Below are 18,558 nucleotides of genomic sequence, written 5' to 3'. Positions count from 1 at the left end.
CATGTTGATAGCTATCTATAAACAAAATATAGCTACTTACCAACAACACACCAGTCTCAGGTTGACCGCCCAGCTGGGCCATGCAAAGCGAACTCGCCCAGTCTTTTCCCAGAAAACACGGTGCCTCACGTGTTAATGGGCAAAAGGGGGCATGAATTGTTGACATAATTGTAACCAACCCAACCTTCATTTCCCTATTGTGATGCACTAGGGTTCCAAAGTCTGTTTTAGACAACACTGACTTTATTACCAAAATGATCCTATTTACATTTTGTAGTCAATTGTGACACTAGAATCAATATTTCTGACTCGTATCGATGCCACATAAGTTGTTTTCAAAGGGCTTAGTTGGTTTTTAGGGTCAGTCGTTCTTTAACACTCATGTTTGCAGATCTATAAGGTGTAAGCTCAAGCACTGTACTGCTTAAACCTTTCCAGACCCTTCAGATCTGCAAAACATTGAAGGGGAAAGGGTAGTGGCTGCAAAGATCTTTTCCCTGATAATTTGACCTGTGACCATTGGTTGTTGGTGTGCATGTTATAGCAGGCTAGACATGACCAGACAGCCATTGAAAGTGATACAGTAGTTAATGCCACTAACAGGTATCACATTTCCCTGTTGATCCTCCTGGCTTGTCTTTTAGTGTGTTTTGATACAGATACGTCACAGTTATCTGACTTAATTATGCCAACAGGCCCTGATCTCAAATCTGATGGAATGGAATGAAAAAATTTTTTTGTTTTTTTTTGAGTAGCCCAAAAAATATGAATGAAAAACAATATACAGTGCATTCGGAACATATTCAGACCCCTTGACTTTTTCCACATTTTGTTGCATTACAGCCGTATTCTAAAATGGATTCAAAAACAAATAAATCCTCATCAATCTACACACAATAGTCCATAATGACAAAGCGAAAACAGGTTTTTAGAAATGCAAATTTATCAAAAATTTAAAAAAAAAACTGAAATACCTTCTTTACATAAGTATTCAGACCCTTTGCTATGAGACTCGAAATTGACCTCAGGTGCATCCTGTTTCCATTAATCATCCTTGAGATGTTTCTACAACTTAATTGGAGTCCACCTGTGGTAAATTCAATTGATTTAGACATGATTTGGAAAGGCACACTCCTGTCTATATAAGGTCCCACAGTTGACAGTACATGTCAGAGTAAAAACCAAGCCATGAGGTCGAAGGAAATGTCCGTAGAGCTCTGAGACAGGAATGTGTCTCTGCACTGATCTGTGGAAGGCTACCAAAAAATATCTGCAGCATTGAAGGTCCCCAAGAACACAGTGGCCAACATATTTCTCAAATGGAAGAAGTTTGGAACCACCAAGACTCTTCCTAGAGCTGGCCTCCCGGCCAAACTGAGCAATCGGGGGAGAAGGGTCTTGGTCAGGGAGGTGACGAAGAACCTGATGGTCACTCTGATAGAGCTCCAGAGCTCTGTGGAGATGGGAGAACCTTCCATAATGACGACAATCTCTGCAGCACTCCACCAATCAGGCCTTAAAGGTAGTGGCCAGACAGAAGCCACTCCTCAGTAAAAGGCACATGACAGCCCGCTTGGAGTTTGCGAAAAGGCACCTAAAGAATCTGACCATGATTTTGCTTTGTCAATATGCGGTATTGTGTAGATTGATGTGGGGGAAAAATTATTGAATAATTTTTAGAACAAGGCTGTAACGTAACAAAATGTGGGGAAAGTCAAGGGGTCTGAATACTTTCTGAATGCACTGTATCCTGTGATCAGAATGTAATTTGCCAGTGGTTGTCAATTCCTGTCCTTCTGTACCACCATCATTTCACATTTTTATTGTAGCCCCAGACAAGCACACCTGATTCTTGTCAACTAATCATCAGGACCTCAATGAGTTGAATCAAGTGGGTTTTTTTGTCCGGGGATACAACAAAAATATATGCTTTTGGGGTACTCGAGGACTGAAGTTAGGAACCACTGCATTGGACAACACATTCAATGAAAGTACAATAATGTATTCATTTTCACACTTTTTGCTCCTTTATGATTCCAGATCTTCACCAGAATCCTACGTAGTCTGAACCTCCCGGTGGGGACCAGTCAGATGCTGGTTCCCAGATACCTGACAAACGCCTACGACGTCGGGCACGTGGTCCTCTGGGTCTCAGCTTTACTGGTCAGTTACTGTACACAATCTGTGTTGCCCAATCAATCCTTTTTATTTCTCCAAGTTTATTTACATTTTGTTCATGTATAATTGGCTTATAGAAATGAAGTAAATGTATTTTAGAGGGGGGGGGGTACTGTAATCATACAATGCAATACCATTAAGCCCTAGTTTATCAGAGAGGTTGGTGCTAAACTAAAGGGATATCGTAGACAACCCTGAAGCTACGGCTGAGGACAGGAACGAGTACAAGAAGTCCCGCTGTGACCTCTAGAGTCATCCTTAGGAATAAGGTGGAATCATACTACAGAGTCTCTCACGCCTGCCGCATGTGGCAGGGGCTACAGTCCATTACGGATTACAAAGGAAGTACCAGCCGTGAGCTGCCCAACGATGCCGCTACCAGATGAACACAATTAATTTTTATGCACACTTTGACAATGATAACATCGTGCCGGGTGTGAGGGCCGCCACCGACCCATAGGACTGGGTGATCTCGCTCTCTGAAGCCGACGTGAGTAAGGTCTTTTAATCAGGCCAACACCTGCAAAGCCGTGGGGCCCAACAGTCTTCAAGAACACGTTCTCAGAGCATGCGCAGAGTAGCTGGCAGGCATTTTCACAGTAATTTGTTTTATCTCTCCTTGTCCCAGTCTGTAATCTCCACATGTTTTAAGATGACCACCGTCATCCCTGATCCCAAGAACTCTTAAGGCTTCGTGCCACAATAACTATTACCCTATAGCAACTTGTGGGATACATTTATATGGACAAAGTGCTTTGAGGGGCTGGTTATGGCACACATTATCTCCAGCATCCCAGACACCCTAGACCCACTCCGGCCCAACAGATCCATAGACAGTGCAATGTCAATTTTACTCCACGCTGCCCTCACCCACCTAGATAAGAGAAATACCTATTTGGGAATGCTGTTCATTGTCTACAGCTCAGCATTCAACGCCATTGTCCCCTCCAGGGTCGTCACCAAGCTTAGGACCCTGGGACTGAACACCTCCCTCTGCAACTGGATCCTGGACAACCTCTCCTTCAACGTCAGCAAGGCAAAGGAGCTGATTGTGGACTACAGGAAACGAGAGGCGAGCACTTAAAATGGTCTGCACACAGTCGTGAAGAATGGGCGTCAGCGCCTATTGCCCCTCGGGAGGTTGAAAAGGTTTTGCATGGGCCGTCAAATCCTCAAAAGGTTCTACAGCTGAACCATTGAGAGCATATAGACTGGCTGCATCACTGCTTGGTATGGCTGTGCTTCCGCACAGCAAGCGGTACCGGTGCATCAACTCTGACACCAACAGGCTCCTGAACAGCTTCTGTCCCCAAGCCATAAGATGGCTAACAAAATGGCTATATGGACTATCTGAATTGACCCGTGCATTGTATATTTTTTATTTTTGCACAGTCTATGCACACTCACAGGGCCCTTCGCGTGCACACACACAAACACACACACCATCATTAGCTCACACACACACATAATATGCACGTACATTTATATGGACACTTGACACAACCACACCCACTCATATACAATCATCATATATCCTGACGTCTAGTCACCTTAACCGTATATTGTACATATCTACCCCTCTCACTCCAGTATCCCTGCACACTGCAAATATGGTACTGGAACTGACCCTGTATGTACTATGATTACGTACTTCCTCATGTGTTTTTGTTCTACCTTAAGTTATTTTTAGTTTTACATTGTTATTGATTCATGCATTAATGGGTTTAGAGATTGATGAAAGGCATTTCACTGTGCTTGTTCACGTGCCATAAAAATACTTTAACAAGATGCCATAGTACCCCTAAATAAGGTTACGAAAAAGAACAATGGAATTATATTTAAACTCAGCAAAAAAAGAAACTGCGTCTCACTGTCAACTGCGTTTATTTTCAGAAAACTTAACATGTGTAAATATTTGTATAACCATAACAAGATTCAACAACTGAGACATAAACTGAACAAGTTCAGACATGTGGTAACAGAAATGGAATAATGTGTCCCTGAACAAATGGGGGGGTTGACATCAAAAGTAACAGTCAGGTTCTGGTGTGGCCACCAGCTGCATTAAGTACTGCAAGGCATCTCCTCCTCATGGACTGCACCAGATTTGCCCGTTCTTGCTGTGAGATGTTACCCCACTCTTCCACCAAGGCACCTGCAAGTTCCTGGACATTTCTGGGGGAATGGCCCTAGCCCTCACCTTCCGGTCCAACAGGTCCCAGACGTGCTCAATGGGATTGAGACCCGAGCTCTTCGCTGGCCATGGCAGAACACTGACATTCCTGTCTTGCAGGAAATCACGCACAGAACGACCAGTATGGCTGGTGGCATTGTCATGCTGGTGGGTCATGTCAGGATGAGCCTGCAGGAAGGGTACCACGTGAGGGAGGAGGATGTCTTCCCCATAACGCACAGCGTTGAGATTGCCTGCAATGACAACAAGCTCAGTCCGATGTTGCTGTGACACACTGCCCTAGACCATGACGGACCCTCCACCTCCAAATTGAACCCGCTCCAGAGGACAGGCCTCGGTGTAACACTCATTCCTTCGACGATAAATGCGAATCCGACCATCACCCCTGGTGAGACAAAACCACAACTGAAGAACACTTTTTGCCCGTCCTGTCTGGTCCAACGACGGTGGGTTCGTGCCCGTAGGCGACGTTGTTGCTGGTGATGTCTGGGGAGGACCTGCCTTACACATGCCTACAAGCCCTCAGTCCAGCCTCTCTCAGCCTATTGTGGACAGTCTGAGCACTGAAGGAGGGATTGTGCGTTCCTGGTGTAACTCGGGCAGTTGTTGCCATCCTGTACCTGTCCCGCAAGTATGATGTTCGGATGTACCGATCCTGTGCGGGTGTTGTTACACGTGGTCTGCCACTGCGAGGACGATCAGATGTCCATCCTGTCTCCCTGTAGCTCTGGCTTAGGCATCTCACAGTAGGGACATTGCAATTTATTGCCCTGGCAACATCTGCAGTCCTTATGTCTCGCAGCATACCTAAGGCACATTCACACAGATGAGCAGGGACCCTGGGCATCTTTCTTTTGGTGTTTTTCACAGTCAGTAGAAAGGCCTCTTTAGTGTACATATATATGTGTGTGTGTGTGTGTGTGTGTGTGTGTGTGTGTGTGTGTGTGTGTGTGTGTGTGTGTGTGTGTGTGTGTGTGTGTGTGTGTGTGTGTGTGTGTGTGTGTATTTTAATGTTAAGCGTCTGTTTCTGTGATTGCAGGGAGGCCCCAGTAAGCAAGCCCAGGCACAGCTCAGTGGCCTTTTCAACAGCATCACATCTTTCTTCCACCCATCCAACCATGGACGCTGGCTGGTGAGTCACTAGAACTCTCACTTCCTGTGGATGCCTTCTTTGGAAGGCACAGGATCTGCTAGTACTGTTAGTTCAGAAATAACACCCTGATGACATATGAGAGAGAGGCAGCAACCAGCCGTGCTATTAAAGGTTAACCTGATATCGGGGGCACACGCCATTCTGTTCTAGGAACATCCCCCCCCTCCGTCATCAGACCAGAGCCTCTGGCTACAGGCAGTGTCTTCAGTCATACACAAATCTTTATTTATGGGTGAGGGACATAGACCTGGGTTCAGATACCATTACAAATACAAAACCTGGGCTCGATTGAGCCTTTCTGACGCAATAGAATGCTCATAAAAGTGCACACCCTGCTCATTTGGCACTCCAGCTAAAGTGAACTTTAAAAGTATTTGAAAGATTTTGTTCTTGTACCCAGGTCTGGAGGGAGAGTTGTTTGTGACCCTGTTTTGTTGCTGGGAAACCCCCAGCAACTCGTGAGTTTCTCTCCTGACCCCTCAGATGTTGAGGTTTTATTGCAAGTAGGTGAATGTGTACAGACAACCTGACGTTCTTGGGACCTGTGTCCAATTTGAGGGTACTATGTGTCCTGGCTTGGCAAAAGTTGTATTGTGTAATGTAATGGTCATCACTGAAGTGACATAGAAAGACACAGGGTTTGTTTAGGATTAATAAAATGACTTTGGCCTGACATTTGACATTCCGTCAGCCACTTAGGGAGCTGGATCTGTGACAGACATTTCAGATCTTAGTTCGTCGGTCTTTATATAGAGATGAAACTGTGCACAATCTAAGGCCATGCTGTCCTGATGGGTTATTGGTTCTAAGGCCATGCTGTCCTGACGGATTATTGGTTCTAAGGCCATGCTGTCCTGATGGGTTATTGGTTCTAAGGCCATGCTGTCCTGACTAGGGCTGTTGCGGTGACTGTATTACCGCCACACCGGCGGTCATGTGTCATGAAGGCAGTCAAATTCCACATGACCATTTTGTCAGGGTAATTAGGCTTCTCTAAGCTCTGATGCTGCTGATGGTCTTTAGTAGCCTTCAAAACTTTAACTGCCTGGTACTCAGTACTCTATTGTCCCTCTAATCACTCTGACATCAATGCAAATTTGTTCAATAATCTAATCAAACACTTCATGAGAGCCCATGAGCTCATGTTGCCAACATTTCTATAGGCTATGCAATTGCATGAAAAAACAGAATGATGGCCTTTATTAAAAGGATCAGCTTTGTATAGGCTAGGCCTACTATATTTATTTCTCAACTTTCCTAATATTAAGTATAGCCTACCTGACTGGCATGAAAATAAACCACAGGGAAAAGTGTCCTTCATTCACTATTTAATTGAATCAACGAAATGTATTTTTTTCCCGCTGCCCCGGTTTCGAGACAGGTGCATGATAATGGTCCATTCTAAATCAAACCAAATGTCACACATATATTATTTAGTATACGTAAAGACAAAATTAAATCAGGAATAGGTTGATAGGTATCAATATTAGCCTATCACTTGTGAATTATACACTGCTCAATAAAATAAAGGGAACACTTAAACAACACAATGTAACTCCAAGTCAATCACACTTCTGTGAAATCAAACTGTCCACTTAGGAAGCAACACTGATTGACAATACATTTCACATGCTGTTGTGCAAATGGAATAGACAACAGGTGGAAATTATAGGCATTTAGCAAGACACCCCCAATAAAGGAGTGGTTCTGCAAGTGGTGACCACAGACCACTTCTCAGTTCCTATGCTTCCTGACTGATGTTTTGGTCACTTTTGAATGCTGGTGGTGCTTTCACTCTAGTGGTAGCATGAGACTGAGTCTACAACCCACACAAGTGGCTCAGGTAGTGCAGCTCATCCAGGATGACACATCAATGCGAGCTGTGGCAAGAAGGTTTGCTGTGTCTGTCAGCGTATTGTCCCGAGCATGGAGGCGCAACCAGGAGACAGGCCAGTACATCAGGAGACGTGGAGGAGGCTGTAGGAGGGCAACAACCCAGCAGCAGGACCGCTACCTCCGCCTTTTGTGCAAGGAGGAGCAGGAGGAGCACTGCCAGAGCCCTGCAAAATGACCTCCAGCAGGCCACAAATGTGCATGTGTCTGCTCAAACGGTCAGAAACAGACTTCATGAGGGTGGTATGAGGGCCCGATGTCCACAGTTGGGGGTTGTGCTTACAGCCCAACACCGTGCAGGACATTTGGCATTTGCCAGAGAACACCAAGATTGGTAAATTCGCCACTGGCGCCCTGTGCTCTTCACAGATGAAAGCAGGTTCACACTGAGCACGTGACATCGTTCTCGACGGCGTCTCCAGACTTTCTGCTGCCTGAAACATCCTCCAGCATGACAGAAAATATCCTTTATTTTATTCAGCTTTGTTCAATTCTATTCTTCTACTATAAAATAATGCCACGGAATTCTAAGCAGATCTTGTCTGCTAAATGAACTAGTGTAGCTAGTGTCCTCCCACCGGTCTGTCTTTATGTCCTCCCACCGGTCTGTCTTTATGTCCTCCCACCGGTCTGTCTTTATGTCCTCCCACCGGTCTGTCTTTATGTCCTTCCACCGGTCTCTCAGCCAGTGTCTCTCTAACCCTGTCTGTCTCTGTTTTCATGTCCTCACACCTGTCTCTGTTTTCATGTCCTCACACCTGTCTGTCTCTTTATCCCCAGATGAAGTTGATGAAGCTGCTGCAGCGCCTCCCGGCCAGTGTGGTGCGGCGGCTCCACCGGGAGCGCTACCGGAAACCCACGTGGCTCACGCCAGTACCGGACAGCCACAAGATGACAGAGGCGGACATCACAGCGTTCGTGGAGAGTATGATGCAGCCGGTGCTGCTGGCCATGTTCAGTAAGACAGGCAGTCTGGACGCTGCTCAAGCCTTGCAGAACCTGGCCCTCATGAGGCCCGAACTTGTCATACCACCAGTGCTGGAGAAGTGAGTCAAATTAAACTTTCTGTCTGAATAGTGGATGGGCAGTGTTTCTTCTTTCATTGTATAGATGGGGCGGGCCCCACAACATCTGTTGTCCCTCAATGCCTAAAGCCTTCAACCCTTTAGTTGATTTCTATTTAACTTTAGACTCCCTGAATGTTAAATCGGGACTTGTGTACTCTGCCTGGAAAATAGGCTAATCTATGGGAAACACTGGGTAGAGGATACAGAGGGAAGAATTGGAATGGGGTTCTGTATTCCAAGAGGCAGATTAACTACAGTTCTAAGGCAAATATCACAAACACATTAAACAAAGCTATTTGTCTTAGGGCTGGGCAATATAGCCAAAATATCATATCACAATATTTTTGGCAGTATTTGACATTTATGTTTCTCAATTCTGTCTTGTGCTCTCTTTATAGAACCTACCCTGCTATGGAGACACTGACAGAGCCCCACCAACTGACTGCCACCCTGAGCTGTATGATCGGTGTGGCTCGCAGCCTGGTGTCTGGGGGCCAGCGCTTCCCCGAGGGCCCCACACACATGCTGCCCCTCCTCATGCGGGCCCTTCCCGGGGTCGACCCCAACGACTTCAGCAAGTGCATGGTAGGTAATGGAGTTCAGGGGAAAGAAGAAGCTCTCGTAGGCCTAGATTGTCATCAATTTGGAAGTGTGTTTGTGTGTGTGTTTGTGTGTGTGTGTGTGTGTGTGTGTGTGTGTGTGTTGCAGGTCTAACTTTTGCTCTCCCTCCTTTCTCCAGATAACATTCCAATTCATTGCTACGTTTGCGACTCTTGTGCCTTTGGTGGACTGTTCATCTGCTGTTCATGAAAGGAGCGACCTGACAGAGGTGGAGAGAGAGATGTGCTCAGCCTCTGCAGAGTTTGAGGACTTTGTTCTTCAGTTCATGGACAGGTATGAGTATGGAGAACGAAGTCAATGTACACTATATATACAAGTATTGTGGACACCCCTTCAAATGAGTGATTTTGGTTATTTCACAAGCTCACAGAACGGGACCGCGAGTGTTGAAGCATGTACAAATCTTCTGTCCTCTGTTGCAACCCTCACTACCGAGTTCCAAACTGCCTCTGGAAACAGCGTCAGCTTCAATGGGTTTCCGTTGCCGTGCGGCCGCACACAAGTCTAAGATCACCATGCGCAATGCCAATAGTCGGCTGGAGTGGTGTAAAGTTCACCGCCATTAGACTGTGGAGCAGTGGAAACGCGTTCTCTGCCGTGATGAATTACGCTTCACCTCTTGGCAGTCCGATGGACAAATCTGGGTTTGGCGGAAGCCAGGAGAGGGCTTCCTGCCCCAATGCATAGTGCTGACTGTAAAGTTTGGTGGAGAAGGAATAATGATCTGGGGCTGTTTTTCATAGTTCGGGCTAGGCCCCTTACAGTGAAGGGAAATCTTAACGCTACAGCATACAATGACATTCTAGACAAATTTGTGCTTCCAACTTTGTGGCTACAGTTTGGAGAAGGCCATTTTTTGTTTCAGCATGACAAGGCCCCTGTGCACAAAGCGAGGTCCGTGCAGAAATGGTTTGTCGAGATCGGTGTAGAAGAACTTGACTGGCCTACACAGAGTCCTGACTAGAGGTCGACCGATTAATCGGCATGACCGATTAATTTGGGCCGATTTCAAGTTTTCATAACAATCGGTAATTGGCATTTTTTTGTCACCGATTATAGCCGATTAGATTGCACTCCACGAGGAGACTGCGTGGCTGGTTGACTACCTGTTACGCGAGTACAGCAAGGAGCCAAGGTGAGTTGCTAGCTAGCATTAAACTTATCTTATAAAAAACCATCAATCTTAACATAATCACTAGTTAACTACACATGGTTGTTGATATTACTATTTTAACTAACTTGTCCTGCATTGCAAATAATCAATGCGGTGCCTGTTAATTTATCATCGAATCACAGCCTACTTCGCTAAACGGGTGATTTTTAACAAGTGCATTTGCGAAAAAAGCACTGTCTTTGCACCAATGTACCTAACCATAAACATCAATGCCTGCCTGCCTTATATTTTTTTAAACCTGCATATTTAGTTAAAAGAAATTCATGTTAGCAAGGCAATATTAACTAGGGAAACTAGGGAGTCAGGGTATATGCAGCAGTTTGGGCCGCCTGGCTCGTTGCAAACTGTGTGAAGACCATTTCTTCCTAACAAAGACCGTAATTAATTTGTCCGAATTTAACATAATTATGACATAACATTGAAGGTTGTACAATGTAACAACAATATTTAGACTTAAGGATGCCACCCGTTAGATAAAATACTTAACGGTTCTGTATTTCACTGAAATAATAAACGTTTTGTTTTCTAGATGATAGTTTCCGGATTTGACCATATTAATCACCAAAGGCTCGTATTTCTGTGTTTTATTATATTATAATTAAGTCTATAATTTGATAGAGCAGTCTGACTGAGCGGTGGTAGGCAGCAGCAGGCTCATAAGCATTCATTCAAACAGAACTTTCCTGCGTTTGCCAGCAGCTCTTCGCAATGCTTGAAGCACAGCTCTGTTTATGACTTCCAGCCTATCAACTCCCGAGATTAGGCTGGCATTACTATAGTGCTTATAAGAACATCCAATAGTCAAAGGTATTTGAAATACAAATGGTAGAGAGAGAGAGAGAGAGATAGAGAGTCCTATAATAACTACAACCTAAATCTTAACTGGGAATATTGAAGACTCATGTTAAAAGGAACCACCAGCTTTCATGTGTTCTCATGTTCTGAGCAAGGAACTTAAATGCTTTTTTACATGGCACATATTGCACTATTACTTCTCCATCACTGTGTTTTTGCATTATTTAAACCAAATTGAAAATGTTTTATTATTTATTTGAGACTAAATTGATTTTATTAATGTATTATATTAAGTTGAAATAAGTGTTTATTCAGTATTGTTGTAATTGTCATTATTACAAATGTGTGAATAGGAATCAGCTTTTTTTGGTCCTCCAATAATCGGTATCGACGTTGAAAAATCATAATCGTTCGACCTCAATCCCATCAAACACCTTTGGAATCAATTGGAATGCAGGCTGTGAGCCAGGCCTAATTGGCCAACATCAGTGCCGACCTCACTAATGCTCTTGTGGCTGAATGGAATCAAGTCCCCGCAGCAATGTTCCAACATCTAGTGGAAAGCATTCCCAGAAGAGTGGTCTGTAATAGCAGTCAATTGGGGACCAACTCCATAGTAATGCCCATGATTTTTGGAATGAGATGTTCAGGTGTCCACATACTTTTGGTGATGTATGTAGCCTATGTATGCATACATGTCATCAGTGGAACAGCATAGCAGTTCTAAACTGTGTCTGTGCATGTGTTTATCTCTGTCCAGGTGTTTTGCCCTGATAGACAGCAGTACTCTAGAGCAGACCAGAGAGGAGACAGAGACAGAGAAGATGACCCATCTGGAGAGCCTGGTGGAGCTGGGACTATCTTCTACCTTCAGCACCATTCTCACACAGTGCTCCATAGACATCTTCAAGGTAGACTCACTCACTCACTCACTCACTCACTCACTCACTCACTCACTCACACTCAACCGTTTGTTTCTCCTGGCTGTACTCAGGTGGCTCTGGAGAAGGTCTTCAACTTTGCCACCACCAACATCTTTGAGACTCGTGTGGCTGGCAGGATGGTGGCTGACATGTGCAGAGCAGCTTCCAAGTGTCACCCGGCACAGTCTCTGAAGCTTTTTGTACCCCACTGCTGCAATGCCATAAACCAGATCGCTGTCAGTAAGTATTCACTAAGTAGGACGTGTGTTCTGTTTATGTGCAGGGCTATAAATTCAAATCTTGATTTAATCAAGCCATGATTTGATCATGATGATGCTGTGTGCTGATTTGCTATGGAGGGCTTAGAGTTGGGGAGAAGTGGGAATCATTGGGTCCTTGTTCTGAGTTGGCCTCAGAGTATCTCACTATCTCTGTCGTGTTGTTCTTGATGATTTCCAGATGAAGAGGTGTTGAGTGAGGAGGAACTGGATAAGGAGTTACTATGGAACCTTCAGCTACTGTCAGAGGTGAGGTCATCATCCTGTGTTCATACCGACTGGACTGAAAGACTCTCTTGTTCCCTTCACCTGTCAGTAGACACCAAACAGGAAAACATTTTTGAAATGCGGGAGTTACTAACCTAATGTTATCTGATAAGAAAGCTTATTTTTGTTTTCCGTAGCAAAATAAATAAAAATAATTGTGCCCTAATGAACAGAACACAGGTGCAGTCTGTATTTTCTCTCCTAACCTTGTTCTCCCCAGGTGACTCGTGTGGACGGGGACAAGATCCTTCCCTACAGCACCCAGCTGGTTCAGATCCTGCAGCTGACCCTCCATCTAAAGTGTAAACAGGGCTACACCCTGGCCTGTAACCTGCTGCATCATATCCTGAGGTCTACAGCCCTCATCTACCCCACAGAGTACTGCAGTGTACCTGGAGGCTTTCAGCAGCCCACACAGGACTACCTGCCCATCAAGGTATGTACAGTATAGGGTTAAGTACAGGGCTAGGTTAGAGTTAGTGGTACATGCAGGGCTGGTGTTAGGGGTAACACATCTATCTACCCCACAGAGTACTGCAGTGTACCAGGTGACTTTCAACAGCCCATATAGGACTACCTAACCATCAAGGTATCAAGTTCAAAACTTTAGTTTTATATTTTTTCAGATTCCTGCCTGCCAAATTTCTGCTACATATTCTTTGTTAGGAATATATATTTATAACCCAGAAGACCGTGAAAAATGGTGATTATCGAGCACATTTCTATCACAAATGGTGTTATTTTATACCTTTTTACATTATCTTCTTGATTGGTCTTATCATTTATCAGTCACTCTGGACCTTCGGTAAGAAAGTGTGTCAAAGGAACTAGACCAGACTAGTAGTGGTCCAGTGCATAACATGCCTCTGCCCTGTTAACTCTATATTTCTCCCTCCTCCCTTCCTCATTTACTCTCTTCAGCCCTCCCCCTGTCCACTTAGTCAGTGAGAAGGGTCCATAGAGATGGATAGAGGACACCTATCTTTGCCCATAGGAAGTACAATTGTGAAATCCCAGCCCACACTAAAAGGCTTTTGTGGCAAGTGCACCCTCTATCCATCTCTATGGCCTGGCATGTGATCCTATTATGTCTTCACTCTGTCACCCCCAGTAGAGGTAGAGACATAACCTTTCTCCCTGAAGTGTGCACTTTCATGGATTTTAAAGGAAATACCTGGTATATCCAGGCCATGCCTTTTAACAATTCAATGCTTTAAAATGTGTGTGGAGTAGTGAATGAATGTTCACTTCAGGAGGAAGGAGAGATTGTTGGGACACACCCCAGGGCAGCTTGTTGGCTAGCTGAACGGATTAAAGCCTGTATGGCACTAGATGCCAAATAAGGTTCTTAGAATTGATGTCAGGACTACAAGACAAGCACGTGTGTGTTTTGTATGTCTGTGTGTGTGTGTTATTTGCGTGCATGTCATTGACTATATATGAATGGACTAAACCATTGATTCCTATGTGAAGACTCAATAGTGCATTTAGGCCAAACGAAGTTGGTTAAGATGACATCTCATGGAGACATAACATGCGCAGTTTGAGCTACTACAGGAAGTGATGTTGCAGGCTCGCTCATTGCTGCCCCCTTTCATTGAGTAATTGTGTCAGCATGCTTCAGTTTTGCTAGCCAAAGTGGGCTAGGCGACCCGAACGAGTGCTCGCATACTCCCTTAAGACATTCGCTTGAAAAACAAGAAAAAAGTGTCAATAGTACTGTTTGTCCAGTATACACTTCCTCAAAATAGTCTTAATTAATCTAAGATGACTCAAGAAATCTGTCATTGATTTCAACGTTTTTGCTGAGGAGATTTGTCGTACATCTAACTAAGATGTTTGGTGCAGTATTTCTAAATGGCAAAATGTGAATGACAAAAACTAGTCTTCTCTCGTTGAAGGACAACAATGACCTTACTGAAGAATTCCAACTGTTGACCAATCACCGATTTGGGCTTGCCTCAAGAAAAATTTCCTGTATTTCAGCTCCAAGGCAAAATGTGTAGAATTGCAGGAAATTTGCTTTAAATTGAAAAATGTCTCTAAGCTACTGAAGAAATGTGTAGAATGCAGGAAATTTGCTTTAAAACACCAAAATCTTCTCCACCACCAAGATGGGAGCCTCAAATGTTATTTCCTAGTGGTCAGACAAATTTCAGCTGTGCTGACAGACCGACCATGGCCATTGCCATGCCAAGTAGTGTAGCTTAATCATGACGGGTCCAGGTGCCCAAAAACATTAGTCCCCTGTCACCACCAATATTTCCCGTAAAATGTAAATCATTTTGTTGGTAAGGCTGTGCGTTAATATTACTAAGCATTGTAACAGCAGAGCAGAACCTAATCTAAGGGCACATTTGAAGCTGTTACCAGAGAAGCCGCAATATAGCCAATACATTCAGCACCATGGACGGTGGTCAGAAATGAACCCATATAAGTCGTTCAGCACCACAGAAACACAAAGCGGTCAGAAACCACCCTATTTTATCTGCAAATAATAGGTAATAGCCTATATTATAAAACATAAATATATAGATCAATCTCTTGACAGACACTGAAACACAGCTGATGACCCAGTACATGTTCGCTGAAGTTATGCAGAGGGTCAAAACTGACATACCGCTATTTCAGATGACCTGCCTCCCGCAGAGGCCTATTGCAAAAACACCAGCAAGTCAATCAAGTGGAGCATTCAAACAGATGTCTTAAATGGCAGCATGCTTTTTAACAGTATATGATGTGTATGTGCTTACTATTATTCTTATAGCCTAGTTAAAAGTATAGGCTATGATGACAATGAAATGGCTCAGCGGCCGTGCACCAGAACATGGTTTCCAAAGACATATCGATCATAGTCGTAGATTGACAAGCAATGTAAATTAATTCTATAGGCTGTCTGGGTAGCCTGCCCTTTAAAAATATAAGCTTACTCACTTATTTGATTGGCATTCGACGGGACTATGGCATTCAAATCCATGGTCCTGGCCCTGGTGTTTTCAATGGACAGAATGGCCAACCCACTCAGTCTCTCCTGTCCCATGCTGCTTCTCAGCTGCTCCCATGATTGAATTATTTTCCATTTGGAAAAGGAGCGCTCGGCACTGGCTACCGTTACAGGCAGTCACAAAAAGGAGCATCGCTGTAACTACTTCCCCAAATGTAGCAGTGACTGAATTGTAATTCAAAATTAGCATATTGGCCAGGTCTCTCACTGTAGTGTGCTTTGCTATTTCCTTCTTAAAACAGGCCCTGAAACAGAGTAATTGGCCAGGGAAACTTGCTGATATATCTGTAATGTTCAGTCAGCCGGCTGGCTGTCTCGTAGAGCGCATCATCTGCGTTGGCCAGGGTAGTGGGATGGATGGAGTCAAACAGACTCGTTGTTGCCCGCAGACTTTTAAATCTGTTTGACAGCTGGTGGATAACGATGTCAAGGTTTGCATTAAAGACGCTGGCTCTAAATTGACTCTCCCCATCAGACAGTCGCTTGTCCTCACATAGCTCATCAAAATGACGCATCGCCTTCCTTCTCCGAGTGTCTTCAAATGTGTTCTGAGCTCCTGTCAGCAAGGGTCTTTGCAGTGACTTTGGCTTTGTCAAAATCCTGTGGGAATCCGGACAGGACCTCTATGTCCTTAGTAGGCTGACCTTCACATTTTCTAAAACCTTAGTCTGCAGAACGAATAAAGGTAAAAAAAATCATCATCCCTCTCGTCCTTCTTGTCACTTAAAAGCACCATCTTGGTGGGGTCCTTCATTACGTCCACATATCTGTATCTCAGGGTGGCAAGGGACTCCTATCTAGATGACCAGCGGGTGGGACACAGTCGTTTTAGTTACATTTTCTGTTTCTGATGCAAAATCAAAAATACCACTCATCATTGACCATCTCTTTATGCTATGCCCGGAGAAGGTGTATAACAGTTCAACAATATCATAAAACTGTTTAATCGATGGCACATTTTTAACAGTTGTTGAGAGCCAGGTTAAGACTGCGCCGCGCACAATGCACATGGATATTCTGGCCTGCACACCCGAATAGACCCTGCTCATGTTAGCAGCTCCATCATACCCCTGCCCACCACATTTTGAAATATCCAGCCCATTATCCTCTATGCTGCCAGGATTTTATGTTGAATCTCAGCTACTGATGTGTAAGCAGTCTCCAGAAATCGCCAAAACTCTGTGGTGGCCACATTATTTGCATCCCTTATCACGGTCATATAGAGAAACTTTGACTTAACTGGTCTAATTTGGATACATCTGGTGTGGTGTCCATAATAGTAGGATAAAAATGGGGCTTCCTGCATCTCTCCCTGAATGTCACACTTCACTCACGCAGCTAAGATATAAATCAGCTCATTTTGGATTTGAGGACAGAGATAGTTAACGGAACCTGCTGGGCGTTCTAAAAGTTCTTTCAGAACTGGGTCGTAAAAATGACAGCAGTTTGATTATACTGAGAAAATTCCCACTGTTGGCCTGCCCCAGCTTTTCAAGGTGCCATCTGAACGCCGAATTATATGATGTAAGTATGAGAGTTACATTAACTATGCGCTCCAACACCTGCCGCCAGAAATTTGCTGCATTACTCACGTTACTCAACTTTCTCTCTTTTTTCGGCCGTTGTCTCTTGATAGCTAGCTCAACTATTGCTTAAAATGATGACACAAACAACAATGCTTTAGAGAGTATTTGCACAATGAATCCCATAATGCATTTCATTATCTTAACATGGTTTTGAATAATATGATTTATTTAGCAAATTTTATTTGATTTATCGTCATCAATACACTAAAATATCATGCTGACCTATGTAATGTCAAAAATACATTTAGTTGGTGAAGCCAGCAGTGGGATTATTTATCATATCGCCTACTTTAAAGAAAGATCTTCTCGTCAAATCGTATACGAGATGGACCTGCGTTAACAATTAATACTTGGGCATGGTGGGGCAGTATTCAAATTACATAGGGGACCCATGGCTCCACAAATCTGGGCCCGTCACTGGGCCCATGTATGGTGCGGCTACACCGGCTGAAGCTACGCCACTGGCCACACCCCTACAGCCCAACCAATGTGTTTTTTGGGGGGGACAAAACATACTGATGTTGATTTATACTGTTTTACTGCAAAGAAATTAAAAAGTATAATTTTTTCCACACTGAATTCTCGCAAATTTCCATCCAACAGAGCAAATGTCTAATACATGGTTACAATAACACATAATGAGAATGGCCGCAAGTGTTCAGATTGGATTGAGATGAGTTTGTTTCATCATATTTATTGAATATTGGTTATCGGCGGAATTATTGACCGATGTATCAGTAAAAGGACAATATCGTCTGATATATGGGTTGGGCTCTACTCACGCCCACCACCTAAACCCCTTTTTGATCCAGAATGAAACAATTTTTCTCTCTGTGTCTCCAGGATTGGGGTCGTCCGGGGGACCTGTGGAACCTGAACATCCAGTGGCACGTCCCCAGAATGGAGGAGACCAGCTTTGTGTTCTACGTTCTAGACCTGATCCTACAGCCAGAGCTGCTCCGACTACAGAGATACGCCCAGGGGGAACGGGACATGACCAGGTGAGGGATCAACAAAGTAACTAACTAAAAGATAGTGAGAAAATGGTCCTATTCATCTGTTATCAAACAGACAAACACAGAAGGACTACATAAACTTTCCCAATTAGAGAAACACATTTTTCCAGGACTTTACCAGGTTGAAGACCCATTAAACAGTGTGCCAGCGACTGGTTAAGTCTGGAGTAGACAGGTGGAGGTGCAAGATTAGGATACTGAACATCCAAGAATAAGCTAACCTTTTTATGCTCTTCTGAACCAGAAGCAGGAACACCATTTTTAAAACAAGCCTGGGTCTCTACTACACCACTACTTCAGTAATGCACACAGTAGCAAAAACGTTTTGCAATGGACAAGTGTGCTATTGTCTTGAAGAGTTTAGCTGCTACCTCCATTTCAAAACGTTTTCGCCCCGCTGAACACAACC

General features: G+C 44.1%; 1 protein-coding gene across 1 annotated transcript in view; it reads left to right on the top strand.

Moving 5' to 3' along the window:
- The window catches only part of LOC112224603 (proteasome activator complex subunit 4B), a 66,867-nt gene that overhangs the window by 25,828 nt on the left and 22,481 nt on the right, over positions 1-18,558 (top strand). The window contains 10 exon segments of the mRNA XM_042306238.1: positions 2,041-2,163; positions 5,412-5,504; positions 8,199-8,464; positions 8,884-9,070; positions 9,225-9,379; positions 11,836-11,986; positions 12,070-12,238; positions 12,458-12,525; positions 12,764-12,979; positions 17,977-18,134. Of these exon segments, the coding sequence (XP_042162172.1) occupies positions 2,041-2,163; positions 5,412-5,504; positions 8,199-8,464; positions 8,884-9,070; positions 9,225-9,379; positions 11,836-11,986; positions 12,070-12,238; positions 12,458-12,525; positions 12,764-12,979; positions 17,977-18,134 (1,586 nt within the window).

This window comes from Oncorhynchus tshawytscha, linkage group LG25 (genome assembly GCF_018296145.1).
Source record: "Oncorhynchus tshawytscha isolate Ot180627B linkage group LG25, Otsh_v2.0, whole genome shotgun sequence".
NCBI classification, from domain to species: domain Eukaryota; kingdom Metazoa; phylum Chordata; class Actinopteri; order Salmoniformes; family Salmonidae; genus Oncorhynchus; species Oncorhynchus tshawytscha.
The sequence above is the reverse complement of the archived record's forward strand: the minus strand, read 5'-3'. Positions and strand labels throughout refer to the sequence as shown.